A 23335-nucleotide genomic window follows, 5' to 3' on the forward strand; every position below is an offset into this window, starting at 1 on the left:
TGCTACTGGAGAAGGATTTCATCTTCTCTGGGCATCCTAGTTGGGCAATCATAGTGATGTTCTCTCCCTTTAGATTCTTACCTTCACAGAAGGTAATGCCTTTGAGAGCCAGTTAGGAGATCAGCCCTTCTAAAATTTCCGTTTCTCTCTCTCTCTCTCTCTCTCTCTCTCTCTCTCTCTCTCTCTCTCTCTCTTGGAAAAACAGTGGCAGGGGTGGTGGTGAGTTGTTCTTAACCCTTTCCTCTACCCTTTCCGGATAAAAGATGTCCTCTTCTGGCTGCTACCCTGTGATAATAAAATTAAAACTATTCTTCACCCTGTCAGGGCAGCCAACATCCAGGGACGGGCATCTTTTCACCAGGAAAACTGCTTGGTGTTGGTGTGATAGCATCCCCAGGTATCCTGTACATCGCCTTGAGGTGCCATTAATAGATAAATAACAACAACAATCCCTTTAACCCAGGGCTGACTCGCCTTTTTAGACCTGAGGGCTAATTATACTGCCAGCTGCCATCAGTGAAACTGCAGAACAGAACTGTGTGAAATAAATCAAGTACAAATTACAAATGAATAAAACCACTTCCTCTTCAGTCCTTCCAGCCTGATCAAACTGGCTCTCTCCCATGGCTACTTTTCATTACATACAGTAACGTCTCTGACACTAACAGGAGCGACGTTTAGGAGATTTAGTCATGGAATCTCCTGAGTAACATGTAGTTTGGTCCTCAAGCTCAGTTCAGAGTCAAAGGCAAGGAAAGCAAATTTGATACTAACTTGCTTACAGATGAGCTATATGCGGAAATATTAGGATCAGGGATTTGTGCAGTTTCACTTTTGTAAACACAAAATCTCCAAGGGAAAGCAGCAAGAGCAAAGAGCCTCGTTTTCTTGACAGATGAACCTACATTAGAACAAGCAGTAATACATACCATAAAATGAATACTGGAACATAAAACTGCTGGTATTTCTCTCTCTCTTTAGAGAATTGTGACATTAAAAAATGGGTTTAGGAAAACATTTCGTTATGATAGCTTGGTTTCACCCAGGCCCAAGCTTTGATTTATTGATCCCCGTTTCCTCAGTGTCTGCCATTTTAGCTGAGAGACAATTCCTCAATAAATAGAAAAAAGAGACACCGTCCCTTCACTGCCTCCCAGACATGAGAGGAAATTGCTATGCTGACCCTAAAACCACATTGCAATAAGATGTTGAGTGTAGATTTTCCTATAACAAGTCATTTAATTTTCCTGTGATTTGTACTCTGAAAGGCTTCTGTCATCCAACTATCCTTCTCTACACAACCTGAGAATGGGCACTAATTAGTGCTCCTCTTCTAGGATTGATGTCATCAAAATAAAAAGGAGCTATAAATAATACTTCATACTTATGTTTAGACATATTCCTCCTGATGTACCTTCACCCGGATAATTTTTTCCTGTTTCCTCAGAGTCTTTTTCTTATATATATGTCTGATTTTGCATCAGCTCCATATTCCAGTAATCCCTCATCTACTTCTCAGTTCATTGTCTACTATTTTCCCCCTTCATTTTCCTTTGTAAACATTAAATAATTGAAACCATTGCTATGGATGGATGTAGGAGTGCAGCTGAATGTCTTGCCAGGATTTCAGCTCAGCTTATTTTCTCTCATCCATCCCACCACTACGTTTCTGATGGAGATGTTACAGAAAAATGGAAAGGACTGTCATCAGCATACTGATGATACCTTGGTCCCCAAACTCCTAATGACTGATCCCAGTTACTTCATATAGATATCAAATAGTATTGGGAATAATAATTGCATAACTCCCAGGGGCCAAAAAGCACTCTTCCAATGCACTCTTTGATCTTGGTTGCAGAGGTAGGACTGGAATCATGGCAACACAGTCTTCTCGGATACCACGGTCAAAACTATCTCTAAAGTTGCAGAGAGATCAAGAAGCAAGGTCACTCTTGCCTTGTCCATCTCTCTGTCAAGGTCACCCATCAGAGTGATCAAGGGCAACTCAGTCCCATGGCCAGGCCTGAACCTAGATTGGAATAGATCTACCTACTTCGTAAGATCCAAGAATGCTGACAGCTACCCTGCACAATCCTCTCCACCATCTCCACCCCGCCCCCTGCAAAGGGCTTATTGGTCAATAGTTGTTCCAGACCAACCCTTCCAGGGCTGATTTCTTTATGAGTTGTTGTCAGATGACTGGAGGGAACTGCATTGGCATCCCCTGCACTAAACCAGAGTCAAGTGTTACGGCTTTAAAAAATGTCTCCCTTTAACTGGATTTTAGTTGAACCTGCTATCCAGACTTTGCTTTGAGACTAGCCTATTTTAGCTGCTGTGCAAACAACTTCTGCAGGTATCCTAATGCAAACATAGGCCTATGAACCTTTTTTAAGAAAGAGAGCAGCAGCAGAACTGCAACGCCACCAACAAAGCAAAGCCACTTCACTCCATTATGTGTGGGTCCACTGAACTGGGACTTGCAGGATTATTCCACGAAATGTAAAATGGGGTAGGGACACATGCTGCCCTGATCATCTGGATAAGCTTTCCAAGATAGGGTGGAGCAGGACATAAGGTATTGCACACCTTATCAGGAAATGTTGCTTGAGGTACATCGCATACAGTGGTACCTCGGTTTACGAACTTAATCCATTCCGGAAGTCCGTTCTTAAACCAAAACTGTTCTTAAACTGAGGTGTGCTTTCCCTAATGAGGCCTCCCACTGCCAGCGCCCTTCTACCATTCGGCTTCCGTTCTTAGACCAAGGTAAAGTTTGCAAACCGGGACACTACTTCCGAATAGTTCATAAACAGGGCTGTTCTTAAACCGAGGTACTACTCTACTTAAATTTAAGGTTAGATTCTCAGGATGCTAAAAAGTAGTTGATTTGCCCACAATAAACTTCTATTTATGAAGGTCTCTCTCAAACTAAGTATAAAAACATTTGGGAGATAACCAACACCATTTAATAAAATAAGAACTATATTGGGGAGGTTCTTTTTGTTATGCAAATTTGACACCAGAGACTAATTTCTAATATTTCAATTTCTCTGGAATATAAACTTACACTAAACTCTTAAATATAAATAGATTACTAATAATTCTGCTGGTCTGAAAAAAGAAACATTCAGTACGGCAAAATATGTTCCAGTTGTCTATGGTTATAAAGGAAAAGCAGTTGATTTAAGAGGCATATATCAAACATTCTATTTTAGAAAAAGCAGTTAATTTTTCATTATGTGATACAGGAAATTTCTCATTTAATCTACCTGGAGGAAAGAAATGGTTGCAACTTATTTCTTTCCAAAATTGTTGCCTTTAATTATATGTCTTGCAGAAGAAAACTGAATCTAGGAAAATGCAGTTCTAGCTTGCTGTGATGTCTAACATTCCAGACATAAGTAAAGATGTGAGATCACAATCTAATCAGCAACAAATAGCTGCTCACAGCCTACAGTAATCACTTACAGCTGCCTTTTGAATGCATAGCTATGTAACATTTATTAGCAGATTGCATACGTATATGATAAAACCAGCTGTGTATTACAAGTGTGGCTTAATGATGACAAAGCAAACCTTTTACAATGCCATTCTATGCATGACACACTGTTCAGCCACAAGGCAGATTTAAACCCATCGAAATCCATTCAAGTGTTTTAAACTCAGAACTAGTGCAGGGGGAAAGGACGAGGATTTATTCCCTACTATCTAGGGCCTCAATATATTGTGATTGAAGGTTTGGGGAGTGAATGAGCCAGCAGGCTTTGGAATAGGAATGTCTTCTATTTTAAAATCTGTCTGACATCGTCATTGGTTGTTTTTGGCATCAGCTGAAAACCTGCCTTTTTAGGCAGGTGTTGGTGATGTGGGTCTATGATGTATTTCTTCTGCAGTAAAGAAAAGTAGTTAAACCATATATACATATATATATAAAGAGAGAGTGTGTGTGTTTTATTGTTTTTGATGGGATTGTTGTATTGCTTGATATTATATCTGATATGCTCTATTCTTGGATCATGTAAAAAATGAAATGAATAAATAAATCACAGCACTCCCAGCTCTGTCCTCCATCAGAGGGTGGCAGTCCAGGTGGGTTCATGAGGAAAGGTGGGAGGCTTCATTGTTTTGGAAATCCTGAGCCAGTATCCCAAAGACGACTCCCTTTGGTCTAATTAAGTGAGACAGGACAGAAAAAATACCCCCATTTATGGCCTTACCTCTCTGTTTCTGAGTCCCCTGTTGTGAGAGGGGGCACCTGGGTTGGTGGGTTGTGGGGGCTGCCATGCACATTGTGCCCTGAAGAAGCGTGGCTCACTGAGTGTGATGGGGGCAGGGAGCCCGTAGCAGCTCCATTTTGACTGGCGTGGGTGTTGGAGAACAGGGCTGCTGCAAGAAGGGCAAAAACATTCACTATTAGGACAGGCACACATCTTCAGATTCCTCAAGTGAGCATCTTAATTCAGTCTTCGGCTGCAATTAGGAGGCTTTGCTTTCACTACACCAGGAGTTTTAAACATTAGTAAGCTGATGGGACGCGGGTGGCGCTGTGGGTTAAACCACAGAGCCTACAACTTGCTGATCAGAAGGTCAGAGGTTTGAACCCCCGCGACGGGATGAGCTCCCCTTGCTCAGTCCCTGCTCCTGCCAACCTAGCAGTTCGAAAGCACGTCAAAGTGCAAGTAGATAAATAGGTGCCGCTCTGGCGGGAAGGTAAACGGCGTTTCTGTGTGCTGCTCTGGTTCGCCAGAAGCGGCTTAGTCATGCTGGCCAGCTGTACGCCGGCTCCCTCGGCCAATAAAGCGAGATGAGCGCCGCAACCCCAGAGTCGGTCACAACTGGGCCTAATGGTCAGGGGTCCCTTTACCTTTACCTTTAAGATGATGTTTACCCCTTTGTACAGCAAGGCAAACCTCAGCCACACAGTCTTATTTCTACACTGCCTCCCCCCACCCTGGGAAGAGCCAGTGTGGCTTGGGGGTTAGAGTGTCAGGCTATGACCTGGGAGACCAGGGTTCAAATCCCCACTCGGCCATGAAGCTTGGTGGCTGACCTTGGGCCACCCAATTACTCTCAGCCCAACAACAGGGTTGTTGTGGGGCTAAAATGGGGAGGTAAAAGGTAAAAAGGTAAAGGACCTCTGGGCGGTTAAGTCCAGTCAAACTTGACTATGGGGTGTGGCTGCTCATCTCTACTTTCAGGTCAAGGGAGCCAGTGTTTGTCTACAGACAGCTTTCAGGGTTGTGTGGCCAGCAGGACTAAACCACTTCTGGAGCAACAGAACACCGTGACGCAAACCAGAGCACACGGAAACGCAGTTTACCTTCCCGCCACAACAGGTGTGCTTTTGAACTGCTTGGTTGGCAGGAGCGGGGACAGAGCAATGGTAGTTCACTCCGTCACAGGGATTCGAACCGCCAACCTTCTGATCGGCAAGCCCAAGAGGCTCGGTGGTTTAGGCCCCAGCACCACCCGCATCCCACTAAAACTGGGGAGGAGAACTATGTAGGCCACCTTGAGCTCCTTGAAGAAAAACTGGGATACAAATGTAAATAATCACAACAACAGCAATGAGAACAGCAGCAGCAGCAACAACAACGATAATATTCTCTCCATCTTGGCAAGTAAGCAGTATTATCACAATTAAAGGACACATCTAGCCAGGGACAGGCAATGGCCCAGGGAGAATCCAGAGGATCAGACAGAGAGACTGGGAGGACCCCACCAAGCCTCTGGGTTGAAGGTCCCCCCTCCCCACTATAAAGTCCTTTTGGAGGAGCAGACTGAAGTCTTGTGGATTAAAGTGAGAGAGGAATTTAAAACCACCTTTGTCAGAAGCGGACTGGACTTATACAGGGGTCCAGGGATTCTCAAGTACTTATTTTCAGTAATCCTTAAAGATAGCTTTTATAAAATCTTACGCAGGTGATATAATACACTAAAAAGGATTAAAAGTAGATATATCAGCGTTTGAGATAATTGCTGCTGCTGTCATCTGTGGGACACAGGCTAGATTGTGTTCGGATAATTACTGGGAATTGATATTAGAAAGTATTTGTGGGAATAATAAGCTGTACATAGCCTTTATCACTAACACTCTGCTTATTGGCATTGTTAAAAGAGCAAGGCATGTTTATCTGGTGCAAAATCTAATTAACAACTGCTACAATATGTATAGTAAAACTGGATGTTTGTAGTCACGCCTTCAGAAAAGGATCATAGGGAGTAATATTTATGAGCAAACCAACAGCATTAAAATGAATGAGAGAAACTGGCTGCCCCCTTTGTAAAGATGTGTGGATATTTTATGTTTTATTGGAATGTGACCCTAACGGGTGAGCAGCAATGACGTGCATTCTGTCTTTGATAGTTCCGTAATGGACCGTGTATTTCACTGTGGTTTTAATAATAAAATACAAACCCATGACCATGAAGATCCAAGAAGCATTCTCTGTAGAGATGATATTGCTAAGTTCACTGGGTGGGAGAGCTTTCACCAAGCCTGGGGCACCCTCCAGATGTTCTGAACTCCCCACAGCCCCAGCCAGCGCTGCCATCCAAAGCCATCTGCAGGGCTTGGCCTGCCAAAGGCGGATGTAGTGGAATTACGCTACGATTCCTACAGCTGAGGAACTGAATATCTGAAGAGCCCTGCCAGATCAGGCTAGGGGTTGCTCTTGCCCGAAATTCTGCTTTCATCAGCAGTCAGATGTTTCTGGAAAGGCCACAACTAGGCATGAAAAAAATCAGCTCTCCACCAGTGCTGAACTGGGCAAGCATATTGGCAAGGCAGCCAGAGCAATGGCTCACCTCTCCAAAAGAGTATGGGAGAATGTGATGCTACCGTCCAATACCAAAAGGAAGAGTGTTATATTGAAAAAGCAGAACTTCTATTAGAATAAACAAGTTCTGTTATAAATACTGAAATACTAAATAAGATGGATAACAATGTGTAACAGAAAAAGAAGCAGAAAATTGGTTTAAAAGTATGTGAAAGAAAGTAATAGAAGTGGAAAGAAATTGCAATTGAGTAGATTGGAAGTTTATCACAGGGGTGGGCTGAGGGGTGAGGGGTGTGGGATGGTGGTGGGAAAATGAAGTATTTGTGAGATTGAGTTGGAGATGTATGAATATTCTTAAGGATTGTATGAAATGTATGTTTGTATATTCATAACATGTATGTATTAATGTTGAATTATTTTAATAATATTTTTTTTTTTTAAAGGAAGAGTGTTGAGCATGTTGCTTTATGGAACTGAGTCCTTGGCAACTGACAACCATCAGAAGTGACACCTCAACACCTTCCACATGTGCTGTATCATGAAGATTTGGAGTATCAAATGGCAGGACAGAGTTTCAAACAAAGATGTGCTCAAGCCCACATTCTCAGCATGTTTGCACTCCTGTCTCAGCCACGTCTACAGTGGCTTGGTCATGCCCATAGAATGGAAGATGGCAGGATCCCCAAGGAAGTGCTCTATGGGATGCTGGCTTCAGGCATCATGCCTGTTGGCAGACCAACTCTGCATTACAAAGATGACTGTAAACATGAAGACATGAAGGCTGGCCACACCAGCTCTGCCAGATGGGAATCCCTTGCAGGTGACCTCAGTGCCTGCAGACAGGCATTCAAGTCATGCATTCATAGTAGTGGCTGTCGGAATCTTAGCTCGGCCAAGCTGAGAAGGCTCATCTTCGGAATCACCTCCCGACGTGTTTAATGACCTCAAGCCTTGATGAGGCTCCAAGGCACATCCTCCCAGCAGAGTTCCCAGCACAGGGAAGGATGAGACAGTATGATCTACATTGCTATGCTTTATTTTCTAGCTACGCAGAGAGCAAAGAAATATACAGTGGTGCCCCGCAAGACGAATGCCTCGCAAGACGGAAAACCCGCTAGACGAAAGGGTTTTCCATTTTGGAGGTGCTTCGCAAAACGAATTTCCTATGGGCTTGCTTCGCAAGACAAAAATGTCTTGCGAGTTCCTGCAGGGTTTTTCCCCTTTCACCCCCCTTTTTCCCAAGCCGCTAAGCCGCTTATCAGCTGATCCGCTAAGCCGCTTAACAGCTGATCCGCTAAGCCGCTTAACAGCTGATCGCTAAGCTGCTTATCAGCTGATCCGCTAAGCCGCTTAACAGCTGATCCGCTAAGCCGCTTAACAGCTGATCGCTAAGCCGCTTATCAGCTGATCCGCTAAGCCGCTAAGCCGCTTAACAGCTGATCGCTAAGCCGCTTATCAGCTGATCCACTAAGCCCACTAAGCCGCTAATAGCGCTAATTCGCTAAGCTGCTAATGGGCTTGCTTCGCAAGACGAAAAAACCGCAAGACGAAGAGACTCGCGGAACGGATTCTTTTCGTCTTGCGAGGCACCACTGTACATCATCTCCCTGTGAGAGCAGAGAGCAACTGAAACAAAGGAACAAAGGAAACAGGAAACCACTAACGTCACATCCCGTCTCCCTTTCATGTGAGACTGCAAGGTCTCTGGAATGTAAACAGAGTCCTGTGACTCCCAGCAGCTTCTCAGTGAGAAACAGAAACTAACAGTGACCAGAGGAGAAATAACCGCTGGGTGGAGCACAGAGAGAAGAAATGTCATGGGACATCTGCAGCAGCACAAACAGACACTTTCATCTGCCCCAGCTGCAACTAAACATGTCTCTACAGCCACAGCAGACACTGCAACCTTCCAACAGTTTGACGCCCCCCCCCCAAGGCACCCTCCTCCATCGTCTCCCGAGACAGACGGATGCCAGAGACCAGACCTGCGCATAGAATTCCAGAACTGATAGAGCCATCGTGGGGAATCGCTAGCCTATCAAGGGCAACATGAGCCTCCCTCCAGAACTATCTAAATTGTTACTGCAGGACTTAATTGTGTGGCGAGTTCCCGCCTCCCCCCAATAGAAATAAAGACACGCGGCACCATTGTATTAAGTTAATGGGCTAAAATTGGCCACAATTTTATTGGTTACAGGTAAGAGCGGTGTTGGCTTAGGCATTGGTCCTATCAGACTATCCGGCTTCAGCCTGTTTGCTTGAAGGGTTAACACCAGTAGGGGGAGTCCTGCTGATGCACATCAACTAGGGACTCCCCCGGGGTCACCGCTCGAGGGCGTGCTTTAGGCCCTAACCTCCACAGGCTTCGGACGAGGCCACGTCCCCCGGAATCCTTTACCGGACTACCCTTCAATATTTGGGGGAGGTGATGGCACTCCCCCCCCCAACACATCTACATAACAATACCCCTACCAATGCCTAACCGCCCAAACCAAAGGAGTTGTGATGATTTGCTACGAGGTAGGCAAAAAACCAAATGGCTAGCGCCAATTTGCCAAGTGGAAAAAATCCCTACCAGGCCCCTTAACGGCGACCAACCGAGGTCCATAGCAAGCTCAGAAGGGGAAACTTAAGGGGCGGGCAGGTGGGAAACAACAGCAGCTGTGCAGGCAAAAGAGGGAGATCCTGGGGCTGCGCTTGCCTTAAGTGAGGCAAGCCACACACTCCTAGCCAGCTGATTGGCTGGCTCAGGGGATGATGCGGCCCGAGGATTCCCCTGATCGCGCGGGGGCTGGAAACCAGCCTCTGCGCGCATGTTGGGGGCGTGAAACCCGCAACCCCACCTCCTCCTGATGTCGGAAGTGGCTTTGTTTGCAAGGCTTATACACATTTTACATATTAATATTTTATTAATACATTGATGGCCCATTTTAATCCATTTAATTGCTCCCATCGCTTCATTCTCATCCCAACGGCACCTTTCCTGCACCTTCAGAAAACTCGAGGCCTATAGTGTAGTAATCTCTTCAAAAGAGAAATCAGCCATTTGGGAAGATAATAGCTCTCTGCTGTTTTCATCTTATCCTTGTGATGTTTATGCTGCAGCATTTAATTCAACAGAACATTTCTGCATTGAAGCTAAAATTATATATATAATAATTTGTATTTAAATGACAGTAACTGGCAGGAAGAATGGTGCTCATCATATAGAGGCATCGAACACAAGGGCTGTCCACTTGAAACATGGCTCCTTGCATGCATTGTGTTTATGAAGTTTCACATTTATACTTCTCAAAAGCTTTTAAGAAGAAATCATGTAGAGGTGATGGACGGCGTCACCTTGCACACAATTAAGAAATGAGAGTTTGCATTCTCAAACTGCTTCCAAATCAAAGCTTCTTTTTTTAAAAAAAAGTTTCTTCCCATCTTAGCACAGAAAGTACTCTGTAATTTAAAGAACCTTTCTGAAATGGAGAATTGCCACCTTTCCTCCTGCAAACTACCAATAATGGCGTAATTCATTTCCATGGGTATATTATTCTTAAATTATGGTTCTCTGTCAATCTTTTTCACATAAAAAAGACCTCATCTACCTCCTTTTAGAATAATCAAAGTGCAAAAGTGTTGCCGTTTCCCCACTTAAATATCTAAGCAGCCATAAAATGGGGATTTCATAGGCCGAAAAATCCTGCTCAATCTGGGAGCCTTCCAGTTGTGTCTCAGGGCTGCAGGTGGACTTAAACAAATCAGTGTCAAAATAAGAGGTCAGTTTGGAGGTTTTCAATGTTTTGTTGTTAAACTGATAGAGAAATCAACTCAGAGCTGTGTTGTGCATGATGACATTATACTGCATTACCTGCACAATTGTGTGTGTGTGTGTGTAGCTTTTTAAGTAATAGACGCACAGGGCTCCTACGATATCGACTGGCATCTTGGCAAGGGTGAAGAAGGTTGACCCTTTCCTTCCATTCTGAAGTACCAGTGAAAATCACCCCACCAGATGCCATTTGCCCTGGAAGGGAAGATGCTACGGGGGCCATAATGACAATCTGTTAAAATGGACTTTTCCTTCCAAGAACAAGTGTTTCTATTCTTCAATAATTCTTCTAACCCTTCAGAGACAGAGGTCCTATGGCTAGGTCGGGATGGTATGGGAATGAGGGACCAACTCCCTTCTTTTGTGGGGGCCCAATTAGTGCCACTGCCTTCCGTTAAGAGTTTGGGTGTAATCCTTGACGCCTCCCTTTCCATGGAGGCGCAGGTTACAACAACAGTAAAGGAGATATTTTTCCACCTTCGTCGCATCAAGCAGTTGGTCCCTTACCTTTCCCGCCCTGATCTGGCCCAGAGGGTAACATGGTGCCTGCCAGAGCGGGGTGAGGCTGGGATTGTTTTATTATTATGCTATGCAAATTATGTTTTTAATGTTGTACACCACTCTGGGATCTGCCAATAAAGGGTGGTATATGAAGTGATTAAAATAAATAAATAAATAAATAAAAGTATAAAAATCTGAGGATAAATATATTTATGCTGTTGCTTGATTAATCTATTTATTGTGGATGAAGTTGACTAAGCAACTCAAATATTTAATTATGACATGCAAATATAATTTGAATATCCTTTTAGTTTAAACCCCCTCCCCCCAGAAAAAGAAGTCATTGTTGTTTACCTGGCCAAGTAATGCAGCAGTTAGGATTAATAATATATAAAAGTAGTATTTGTTCTTATATAGTTCACTAGCAGGACAAAAAATATCCAAAGTTCCATTTCCAGATTCACCCAGGAATACAGCTGTGCAACTAAAACAGCTGTTCTATTCAAATCTGTAGAACTGTTTAGGATCTTGTGGGCTATGAGTTTTAAATTGCATTGGCATAAATGACTATAAATATTTCCTTTTTACATAAGTCAAGAACTCAGAAGGCAAACGACAATCTTCTGAACCAGATAAGAGCCAGCAATCTTTTTGAATGGCAGCAATCTAATGTAATGACCTTCAGTTTTAGCAAGACAGATTTTAATCCAGATCCCACAATTTATTGCTTTGGGGATTCTGCTGGCTCTTAATCACAAAAGCAATAAGAGTTTCCAATATGTTCATCTGCCTCAGTTAATCAATTGTTCCAGCTGCCAATCACTAGAAATATCTGAAGGCAAACCTAAAGGATATCAGCCAGCCAAAGAAACAGCTGTGACCTCTTGGGACCAGGACGGAGCTCCATCGCGAACTTCACCCTTTCCTCCGGCATCTCTGACATGTTCTATATTGTTTCACAGCAGGCGCCCCATTATTGCTATGCATGCTAGCAGCATGTAGGGATTTTATTGGTGCTTTCCCCCCTCTTGTAGTTAGTTTGCAAAATGATTGTGAGGGTCACAGCAGAGGCTATTCATGGGGATTATAAAAAGCTGGCTAACTAAAGCAGAGAGGGGTCCAATGAATCTTCAGTCGTTGTATAATAACATTTTTCACGCGTCAGCTTCCTCACTATCATCAAGTTGTCCTGGGTGCATTGCATATCCCTCATTTGATTTTAGCCAGTTTAGTCTGGCACCAGCAGGAGGGAAAGAAAACAAATTGTGTATGTATCAGTTAACCCATCATTTGATACTGAATTGCTCTTTAAAGAAAATTCCTTCCAGTAGCACCTTAAAGACCAACTAAGTTAGTTCTTGGTATGAGCTTTCGTGTGCATGCACACTTCTTCAGATACCAGGGTATCTGAAGAAGTGTGCATGCACACGAAAGCTCATACCAAGAACTAACTTAGTTGGTCTTTAAGGTGCTACTGGAAGGAATTTTTTTTTTGTTTTGACTATGGCAGACCAACACAGCTACCTATCTGTAACTGCTCTTTAAAGGTAAAGGTAAAGATACCCCTGCCCGTACGGAACAGTCGTGTCCGACTCTGGGGTTGCGTGCTCATCTCGCTCTAGAGGCCGTGAGCTGGCACCGTCCGAAGACACTTCCGGGTCACGTGGCCAGCGTGACGAAGCTGCTCTGGCGAGCCAGCACCAGTGCAGCACACGGAAACGCCGTTTACCTTCCCGCTATATAGCGGTCCCTATTTATCTACTTGCACTTAAGAGTGCTTTTGAACTGCTAGGTGGGCAGGAGCTGGGACCGAACGACGGGAGCTCACCCCGTTGCGGGGATTCGAACCGCCGACCATACGATCGGCAAGTCCTAGGCACTGAGGTTTTACCCACAGCACCACCCGCGTCGCACACAAATTGCTCTTTACCGTCGCTAAACCTGTGACCGGTTGCAATGACGGACAGGATGTGCTTACTTTTAATAATTGCATATAAGGGGTAATTTAAACAAGTGCAGTTTTTCTCAACCCTGTATAGTAATCTGCAGTGACCCAAATGACCTCCTCCATAGGCATTAAATATAAAGTAAAGGCAGAGTATTGCCATCCTCCTTTGGAAGAAGGGCCATGAATCGGGATAAATCACATGCCAAGCCTATTAGAAGTCCCAGATTCACTCCCTGGTGTTTCCATGTAGGGTGAGGGTGGGAAAACCCTGTCAGAAACTCTACTCACCAAATTTGTGCAGATCATAATGAGCCAGATAGATTAATGGTCTGGCTCAATATAAGGCAGCTTTCTATGATTATTGTGCTGGTCCCGGAGGTTAATCGAGAGGCAAGGTCCAAGTCCAGTCCGTGGACGATGAAGCAATATGAAGGCAGTCCGTAAAAGTCAAAGCTGGGTGCAGGGCAGGGTTCAGGCAGGGACTGACAACCACCAATGTTGCTCCCGCAACTTGGGACTGGGGCTGGCTGGCTTTTATATGCCCCGAGGCATAGGGTGGCCCCGAACCTCAGGTGACTCGCCTCTCCTGGCCTGGAGGCGAGCACTCCTCCTGCGGGAACTTAGTTCCCTCCACCTCTCTGCCCTGAGCCTCTGCAACCTCAGCCTCCCCTGACGGGACTGAGAGTGGAGCACCTGCAGGCAATGGGTCCTCCATCACCTCCGGGGCCAGAGCAGACTCAGCTGGTGCCTGCACCTGAGGATCCAGCACAGGTGAGGACCCTTCAGGCTCAGGCCCCAGCCCCAGCTCAGCTGGTTCTGGAGGCGGGGAATCCTGTGCAGGCTGGGATTCCTCAGGTTCAGCATCTGAATCTGAATCCCAGGCCATCACAATTATCCTGAGAAGAACTCAAGTCTCAGTCTAGTTTTTTTCATTTACCTTCTCGCATTTGTTACATCTCCCATCCTTTTGGCAGTCTGTACATTCCTTTCCTAGGGACACTCCTTCGATGCCTGCCATATTCCTAATAAAATCACTGTTCCTAAAACCAAGAATCCCTTTTATTTCCTCCTCCAAGCAAGTTTAAAGGCATCTATGTCAAGCATATATCCACTCAGGAGGGGCTTCTATAGCTGTAATTCCATCCATGTCTCTCAAAAAGAGAAAAACTTACAGCCTTAAAAATGTTTCCCCACAAGAGTGAAAGGGGCGCCTGAAGCTTCATTTTTGGGTTGGAGGCCCGGATTAAACTGAATTAAGATGTTTTCCAAGATGATACCGTAAACTCCCTTTGGTTTCTTGCAGAAATTGCTCTTAATTTTCTCCCTGTAAATTTAATTGGGCTTTACAGTTCTTTCCTTTTTCGAGATCATACTTGTATCCTTCATGAAACTTTCATACTGACTCCAGATTAAAATTGTCTTCCTTTTTTGTCAATTCATTTTCATTGTCCGTTCCTTTGCTTTTATGGGCAACAAAATTATTTCCTGGAATCCTACCCTGTACATAACGTTTCTTTCACTCCCCCCCCATACCATACCTGTGTAAATGTCATGCACAGGTCCTGGAGATTGTCTGACGGTACTTTCTGAAGTGCCCTGGGGAGATGCAGGAGGTTGGAGAGGCTGGATCGTGAGACAGTCATTGAGAATGTCCTGGTCAAGCTCTATACTTGAACGCAACTGAAATACAAGCACAGAAAAGAGAAAAACCATGTGTTTCAGAGAAACAACAAACATCATATAACGAAACATAATAATATAATTATGTTTCAGTGAAAACAAAATGAGGTCAGAAGATTGCATTACATCCCTCTCCCCTGGTTTAAAGACCAGGAGCAAGCATGTAATCCCAACATTTGGAGCATAACAAATGCATTTGCTAAGAATGGTGAAAACGGCACATTGACGCTTATGGACAGCATAAGACAGAATGACTTCGCAGTCTATCCAACTAGAACAAATTGTCAGAGTATCCCGGTAAAGGGGTTTAGGGGGAAAGTTTTGTCTGAAGGCCAAGATGGTGGCTAATGGACCACAGAACTCCCCAAAAGAGCATCCTAGGGAGTTCCCCCTATTTGATCTGCATCCTAGGGGGTTCTGGTGAAGAAATCCACCAGAAATTGGGTTGGCTGATTCCGCATGCATCCCCAGTGCCTATACCAAAGCCTTCAGACATCTGTAATCAATAAAGTTGTGGCCATTTCCATCCCAAGCTGTTGTCCTGTCTTGATAGCTGCTCTCACATCCTTGTCCCTATTTTGCTAAGAAGCAAAACCAGAAATATGTACGATGAGTTCTTGTATCTTTTCTCGTTTATCCCTCATGCATCTCCCACCTCCAGGACCCAGATGTTTCTCATGCTGTAACCATGAACTCCACTCTGAATTGCTTAACAGCTATTACTGCTATTATACATGTATATTTCTAAGGTCAAAGGTATCTACATTTTCTCCATCCAGATTCTTAGAATAAGTAGTGAAAGTGGCACTAATTGCCACGAAACATTGTTCAAAAACAATTAACCTTCCCAAGAAAGATTTCAAGGCTACATTATTTATCCTATGTTTATATTTGCCTTTAAAAAGGTTCCTTTACAACGCAACTTGCCAGCAATATATCTATTATTATTATTATTATTATTATTATTATTATTATTATTATTATTATTATTAAACTGTACAAAGCTGATCTCTTTCCTTTATTGGCATCCCAACTATGTGAAATTGGATTCAGAATATGGGGGAAAGATGGGATAATAAAGAATGAAGCAAAGTGTGGTTTGAGTTTTTGCATTTTTTAGGAACCTGAATGGAATGCTTTGAAATGCTGATTGGGAATACACACACAAAATAGATTTGTTTCTCAAGTCACATGCAGGCTGCGAAAAAGAAGAATGTGGTTCCCTATATGCATGTATTTTAAGGACAAATGGAGAAAGTACATGTGCCTATAGGGACGTGGGTGGCGGTGTGGGTTAAACCACAGAGCCTAGGACTTGCCGATCAGAAGGTTGGCGGTTCGAATCCCCGCGACGGGGTGAGCTCCCATTGCTCAGTCCCTGCTCTTGCCAACCTAGAAGTTCGAAAGCACGTCAAAGTGCAAGTAGATAAATAGGTACCGCTCCGGCGGGAAGGTAAACAGTGTTTCCATGCGCTGCTCTGGTTCACCAGAAGTGGCTTAGTCATGCTGGCCACATGATCTGGAAGCTGTACGCCAGCTCCCTCGGCCAATAAAGTGAGATGAGCGCTGCAACCCCAGAGTCGGCCACGACTGGACCTAATGGTCAGGGGTCCCTTTACCTTTACCTTACATGTGCATATACTGCCTTTTTTGTGGCTCGTGTGTATTTTGAACCTGAGTGTACACATAGTGCTTGATTACCAAAAATGAAGTGAGAATTGCCCCAATGGAACAGAAAGGAATCACACACAGTATTGTTCAACTGAAAATGTTACATGGAAATGTGAATAGTGGTAATAAATGTCCAACGATCCACCCTATCACATTGTTTGCAAAATAAACGACATGTTTGTGGTGCTGAGGGTAGGAAAAATTGCTTGGAATCAGAAATGCAGGGGGAAATAACCCCTCTACCCCATAACTTCTCTGCCCCAAATCTCTCCCTCCCTAATTCGCTTTTATTACACTTGCAACATTTAGTTAGACCTGGAAACCAAACAGTGCACTGGTTAACTGAATTCTGTCCATGCTCAAGCTTGTTTGTTGTGATTTTACAGTTGTAATACTGTCTTTGATTCATGAATATGAAGTCAAATATTCTGTGTTCTTAGATGAAAAATAATCCATCCTACAGATATGGCCTGTGACCAAAATCCTGCCCAATTTGTGCCCATGGAAATATGTTCCATAATACACTATTAAGTGATATATTAACCCAGCCATCAATCCTGAAATCTGCAGCAGTGTTTCCAAAGTACTTGCACTGAATTTAAAGATATAATAATGGTATGAACCTAAATGTTTCGCTCACTGTATTTAATGGAGTGGCTCTCCAGTATTCTGCACACGTGATCTACTTGCTTTGAAATATACAATACATTGTTTTCATGCGAGGTATTCAGATCGTCCTTTTAATATGACAAACTTTGCATCTGGAATCTGAGCAGTTCCCAGCAGCAATGTTATTCTTACTTAGGTAAAGCAGAAAACAAGGCACCATTTATAGCGATATATATACATGCACACACGTGCTTTCCCCCCCTTGACAGTTCTAATGCTTATAATCTCTTAGGACAAGAGAGGGAAACTCAACTCCCATCATTTCCTCATTTCAGGTATGATTGGATAATCACCCAAGATTTAGCAAATCAAGGGAACGTAATTGAAAGGGAACAAGGCCCCTAAATCCCTCAATTTGCGGCTGCATTCCGTTTGAGTGCAAGAACAGGCATTCAGTTGGTCGGAGGCATGAGATGCTTCCAAAGGAAAAGGTTCCCCATCAAAAGACCTTTTCTTTAGCACTTTCCTTATCGCTGTTGTTTATCAGACTCATGTTTTCTTCATGGACACCTTGGTAGTCATCATTGTTCCGTGGAAATCAGATGCCACTAAAATATGCTTCTGAATAAGCTCAGCCAGGAGAAAAATAGCTTGATGTATGTACACCCACGCAGATAAGCTTGCTATCAAAACATTTTTGAGAGAATAATGGTGCCTTTGATAGCTAGACTCATATTTCCTATTATTGTAGCATTTAGGAATCCATCCGAAGGCTGACATTAAAGACACTTGAGAAGCGTTTTGGAGTCAGGGAGACGTGCTGTAAGGGTGCAGGTGATGCCCTTTCCTGTGGCTGCAGAATTAGATAAAATAACCTTTTGCAGACCTAGTCCCAAAGTTTGGAATGATAGTCAGAGGAAATCCTGAATGAAAGTAAGACCTCCAAGGATGCCACAACACTCCGGCTGCATCTACAGGGATGGGAGAGCCAAACAAGCCCTCATCTACCCACAGATATATACTCCTGGGAAAGGACATCTTCAAAACACTTGCCCTGAAGCTGAGATTCCACATTAGCTGGAAACAGTATCTTACCCCACCAATGAACCAAACAGGAAGATTATCACAAGCATACAGAGATTCTCATCTTCCCATTCAGAACCCGAAAGGGGAGAAACCTGCCCAGCCACTCTCTTTTCCAGGTTACCAATGATGTTCACACAGTCCTTTGCTCCTGCAAGAGCATACTAAACTTTGTTATTTTTACAGAATGTTGCAAAATCAACCCAGCTGCAGCTTGGCAAACATGACAGATAGCAGTGAGGCAGCTGTCCTAGCGAGCTGCAGCAGGTGGCAGCCTGCCATAAGATTCATGGTTTTCATCTTCTTCTGAGCACCTTGGGGCCTTTTATCATCCTTACGGCTGTGAGGAATGGCTTTAAGTTTGGAGAAACACGACTATTCTTTGCATAACACAGTGCTGATACAAATCCCATGGTCTGAAAATACAGTTAAGCAGGGGTTTTGATGGCCATCCTGACAAATCAGGCTGCATGAGAGGGAGAGATGGAAAGCTGCCTTGTTCTATCAACAGAGGAAGATGGATGGTGCCTAGGAAGCTAATGATGAGTGAAAGCAACAGTCTTCAGGCACCTTGAAGGCACACAAACACACACACAAACATTATGGCATGAAATATACTCGGAGTCGAGAGTGGATAAACCTAGACAGCATCTTAAAAAGCAGAGACATCACCTTGCCAACAAAGGTCCGTATAGTTAAAGCTATGGTTTTCCCAGTAGTGATGTATGAAAGTGAGAGCTGGACCATAAAGAAGGCTGATCGCCAAAGAATGGATGCTTTTGAATTCTGGTGCTGGAGGAGACTCTTGAGAGTCCCATGGACTGCAAGAAAATCAAACCTATCCATTCTGAAGGAAATCAGCCCTGAGTGCTCACTGGAAGGACAGATCCTGAAGCTGAGGCTCCAATACTTTGGCCACCTCATGAGAAGAGAAGACTCCCTGGAAAAGACCCTGATGTTGGGAAAGATGGAGGACACAAGGAGAAGGGGACCACAGAGGACAAGATGGTTGGATAGTGTTCTCGAAGCTACCAGCATGAGTTTGACCAAACTGGGGGAGGCAGTGGAAGACAGGAGTGCCTGGCGTGCTCTGGTCCATGGGGTTACGAAGAGTCGGACACGACTGAACGATTAAACAACAACATTCAGCTCATAGTGGTGAGGGGGAATGAAAGTTTCCCCAAAATATCTGCTTTATATACATTACTTACACAATGGGCTGCCCGTGATTGGCTATTTCCGGGATTCTCCTGTAGGCCAATCAGGTTGTGGATTCACTTCCACCTGGAGCTGGATTGGGTGGCTCCTGCGGACCAATCATACTGCTGCATTGTTCTAGGACCAATCAGACTGCTGCATTTTGTATACTATTGTTCTAGGACCAATCAGACTGCTGCATTTTGGATCCTATTCAACTCAGTACATAACATGGCATAAGCTTTTCTGGGCCACAGTCTGTTTCATAAGATGCAGCCTTGAAGGTGGTGTAAGGCTCTTTCTTTTAGCTGCAGGATAGTAGCTGCAGGGTGAGTGATGACAGTTGGAGAGGCAGAAGGGTGAGGGGGATGTGGGGCAGTGCAAATGGTCCCCCCACAAGGTGTGGGGGCCAAGGGGGTGCCTTCCCACCCCCAAGCCTAGTAAGCACATACCCAGCTTTGGGAAGGAGGTAGGGGGGCTCTTGGACTCTGACAGAATCCTCACACCCCCTTCCCGAAGCAAGCATTTTGGCCTCACACAGGGCGCCATGGTCTGACTTTATACTTTTCAAGAAGAGTATATAATAGAGAAGAACCAAGAGAGGAAGTTCTTGGTGTGGTGAATGTTAGTGAGCTCTGGGGCTAATCTGTGTGTAGCCCAGCGGTGGAGAGGAGTGAGAGGCAGGAGGACTTGAACGTTCAGTATAGTACAAGCATGAACCAGTAGCAGAACTATCAAGAAGAAGGCGATGTGTTGTTTCAACTCCTAGCCCAAAGCACTCTGATCTGAAAGCCCAGGAAATCATTCCCTCTGATAAGAAGCTATGGCTGTCCGCGACAAACGACCTTGCCCTTTTTTCTTACGTGGTAGTATTTTTTTTATGTGGCAAGTGTGAGGGGAGGGAAAATGTTTCAATTTTTGTAGACACATTGACTGCACAGTTTTTAAAATGTCTCAATAGCCCCAAACCACTTTGGAGGCTCCTGATTCCGTCTGGGGTGACTCAGAGGGATCCCAGTTTCAGACCCTCCAATTGTCCCTATTTTCCAGGGACCTCCCTGATTTAGAGAAGCCATCCCAGTTTCTGATTTGATCCTAGAACATCCCATTTTTCCTTAGGATGTCCCTGTGTTCATCGGAGAAATGTTGGAGGGTATGGAGTTATCCGACCCTTAAGCCGTCTGAAGGCAATCCTGTACAGGAAAGTTTTTTTTAATGTTTTATTATGTTTTTGGAAGCTTCCTAGAGTGGCTGGGGCAACCCAACAAGATGTGTGGGGTATAAATAGTAAAATTATCATTATGGAATAGGATGTCCCTATTTTCATTTGAGAAATGTTGGAGGGTCTGCAATTTGGTTCAGGCCACCCTGAACGTTTCTGATGCAGCCCAGGTCAGTTCAGGATGAGCTCAGTTCCAATGGACACTTCTAGTCTCCTGCCTTTCCTCCTTGTATTGGGCCCAAAGACTTGATAATCCAAGGCTAATTTATGGTGCAACTTGTCTGGGAAAATTAATGAGCAAATGCCTAGATTCTATTTCATCAGAACTGAGAAAGATGGCGTCTGCCATCCGAGGAAGACTTTTGGATGGATTCGGCATAAATAACAGCGTGTGAGGATTTATTGCAAGCAAAAGACTTGTTGTTGTTGTTTTTTAGTCATTTAGTCGTATCTGACTCTTCGTGACCCCATGGATCAGAGCACGCCAGGCACTTCTGTCTTCCACTGCCTCCCACAGTTTGGTCAGACTCATGTTTGTAGCTTCGAGAACACTGTCCAACCATCTCATCCTCTGTCGTCCCCTTCTCCTTGTGCCCTCCATCTTTCCCAACATCAGTGTCTTTTCCAGGGAGTCTTCTCTTCTCATGAGGTGGCCAAAGTATTGGAGCCTCAGCTTCATGATCTGTCCTTCCAGTGAGCACTCAGGGCTGATTTCCTTAAGAATGGATACGTTTAATCTTCTTGCAGTCCATGGGACTCTCAAGAGTCTCCTCCGGCACCATAATTCAAATGCATCAATTCTTCAGCGATCAGCCTTCTTTATGGTCCAGCTCTCACTTCCATACATCACTACTGGGAAAACCATAGCTTCAGCTTTAAAAAAAAAGGGAGAGCCTTACAAATTTCACACAGAAGCATAATATTGCTTACTTTAACTCGCCTGTGGAAACAACTCAGAGGCTATTAAGAAGAAAAAGGATAACAACAAGATTGAAAGATGGGACTGGTGCATACTAAAAGCAGCAGAAATATGAGATGACTGGACCCTACTGAACTCGAAGCATGGGAACCCCCAACAAAAATTTATAATTTGGCAAAATATTTGGACTTTATGATACATATTGGTATAATTTGGAATAATTAATGTGATATGATTGGATTGTTAATTGGAAAACTTAATAAAAATTATTATTAAAAAAAAAGACTTGATAATCCTCTATGAACAAAATACTGCAATATAGAAACACTTTTTAAACAACTACAACAGTATCAAACACGAGTAAGGTACATGGAAAGCTATAAATTAATGAATTGCACCTCTTTCCTATAGGTTGGTGGAGACCCTATAATGCTTAAACCCCACATTGAGGAAACAGAGAGTGCAAATGCAAAAAGCTTTTGTGTCACAACAATTAGAAGTAATGATGCAACAAGAGGGACAAAAGGGGACGGGGACAAAAGCCAACCCACCATTCATGTGCAAAGTCTGTTTTGTTGTTTTCAGTCACTGTAGTCAAAAGAATTGTTGATCAGAGTCACCAGCATTTCACAACAAATAGCATAATTAAATTCCTCAAACACTTCTGCCCATCTCTAATCCTTTTGCACCAACATCCCCTTTGAGAAAAACTGCTCTGCTCCACAGTGTCTGATTTATATTTCATTTGAGAACAGGAAGTAAGGGGATTACAGTTAGGATTAAAACACTTACTCTTTGCAGCATTTTTGTGAGGAATGGCTTCTTAGTTGCCATGGGCACTGCTTAGTGACCCTTAGCCCCCAGTTGCAATACCTCCTCTTGCATTAATGAAATATTTCAATTGGATTCCGTAGAAAACAAATGAATGAAGATATATTCAAAACTCAAGTGTGTACAAAGTAATAAAATTAAATTTTTCCTGTCCCCTTTATACTCTTTCTTGCAGCTTTAACAATGAAATGTGAAATATAATTTTGAAGAAGGGCAACTAGAAACTAAAACTGACACTGAAACGCAGCCCTTGGAATATGAAGAGATAGTACCATAAAAAAGAGAAATACTTTGGACTCAGTGCTCAAAAGGTATAAGCTCTGAAGACACTTTGCCTAACCTGCTGCCGTATTGCCTCAAACCTATACAATGCAGAAATGTAATTGATTATTTTTATGGTAAATTTCCTTGAGACTTTGGTATAGAAGGCGATTCAAGACAATTATGATGATTGCGTGTTCCGTTCTATTTTATTCCACTTATGAGAAGGAAGAAAGATGAAAGGGAGTTTTGTTGCTAAATTTATAAAAGTTCATGCAAAGAGCAATAGCATTATTTTTAGAAAGAAACACATTTAAATAAATTACCAAGGAATAAAAATAAATACCAAGAGAAATGTTACAAACATCTCTGATGCTTGCTTTTTTGCATGTAGAACCAACAGCTGAAAACTGAAAACTCATAACTACCACCAAAACATAATAACAACCAAACTGATGCTTTGCAAGTTGCATTGCTGCCAGTCCTTCTACTATTTTGCCTGAGTTCCTGTACCATTTTGCTGTGAAAATGTCTGCTAGAATGCCTAGCAGACAAAAGCAAGCATCAGTGCCAGATTGAGGGCGCTGTTCCCCCTCACAGGGCGCCGAGCCGAGGGGGCACAAAATGGAGATGATCCATTATTGAGAAGCTCCATCTTGGCCTGGCACAGGGTGCCATGTTATGAAAAATTACCAGAGTCCACCCCTGCAAGCACAGTGTTTGATCTTTGCAGAAACTATTAGTGTACAATCAGCATTACCTGGGAGAAACATTGTATAATATAATGAGGAGCGTAAGGTCTTGGCCCATGCAG

General features: G+C 43.6%; 1 protein-coding gene across 4 annotated transcripts in view; it reads right to left on the reverse strand.

Annotated features, from left to right (window-relative positions):
* The window catches only part of GLIS3 (GLIS family zinc finger 3), a 194155-nt gene that overhangs the window by 27790 nt on the left and 143030 nt on the right, over positions 1 to 23335 (reverse strand). For all 4 annotated transcript variants that reach the window (XM_077921035.1, XM_077921033.1, XM_077921036.1 and 1 more), the window contains 2 exons: positions 14587 to 14728; positions 4221 to 4389 (listed from right to left, as the gene is read on the reverse strand). In XM_077921035.1, coding sequence (XP_077777161.1) covers positions 4221 to 4389; positions 14587 to 14728 — 311 coding nt within the window. The remainder of the gene's footprint in view (positions 1 to 4220; positions 4390 to 14586; positions 14729 to 23335) is intronic.

Source organism: Podarcis muralis, chromosome 17, assembly GCF_964188315.1.
Source record: "Podarcis muralis chromosome 17, rPodMur119.hap1.1, whole genome shotgun sequence".
Classification (NCBI taxonomy): domain Eukaryota; kingdom Metazoa; phylum Chordata; class Lepidosauria; order Squamata; family Lacertidae; genus Podarcis; species Podarcis muralis.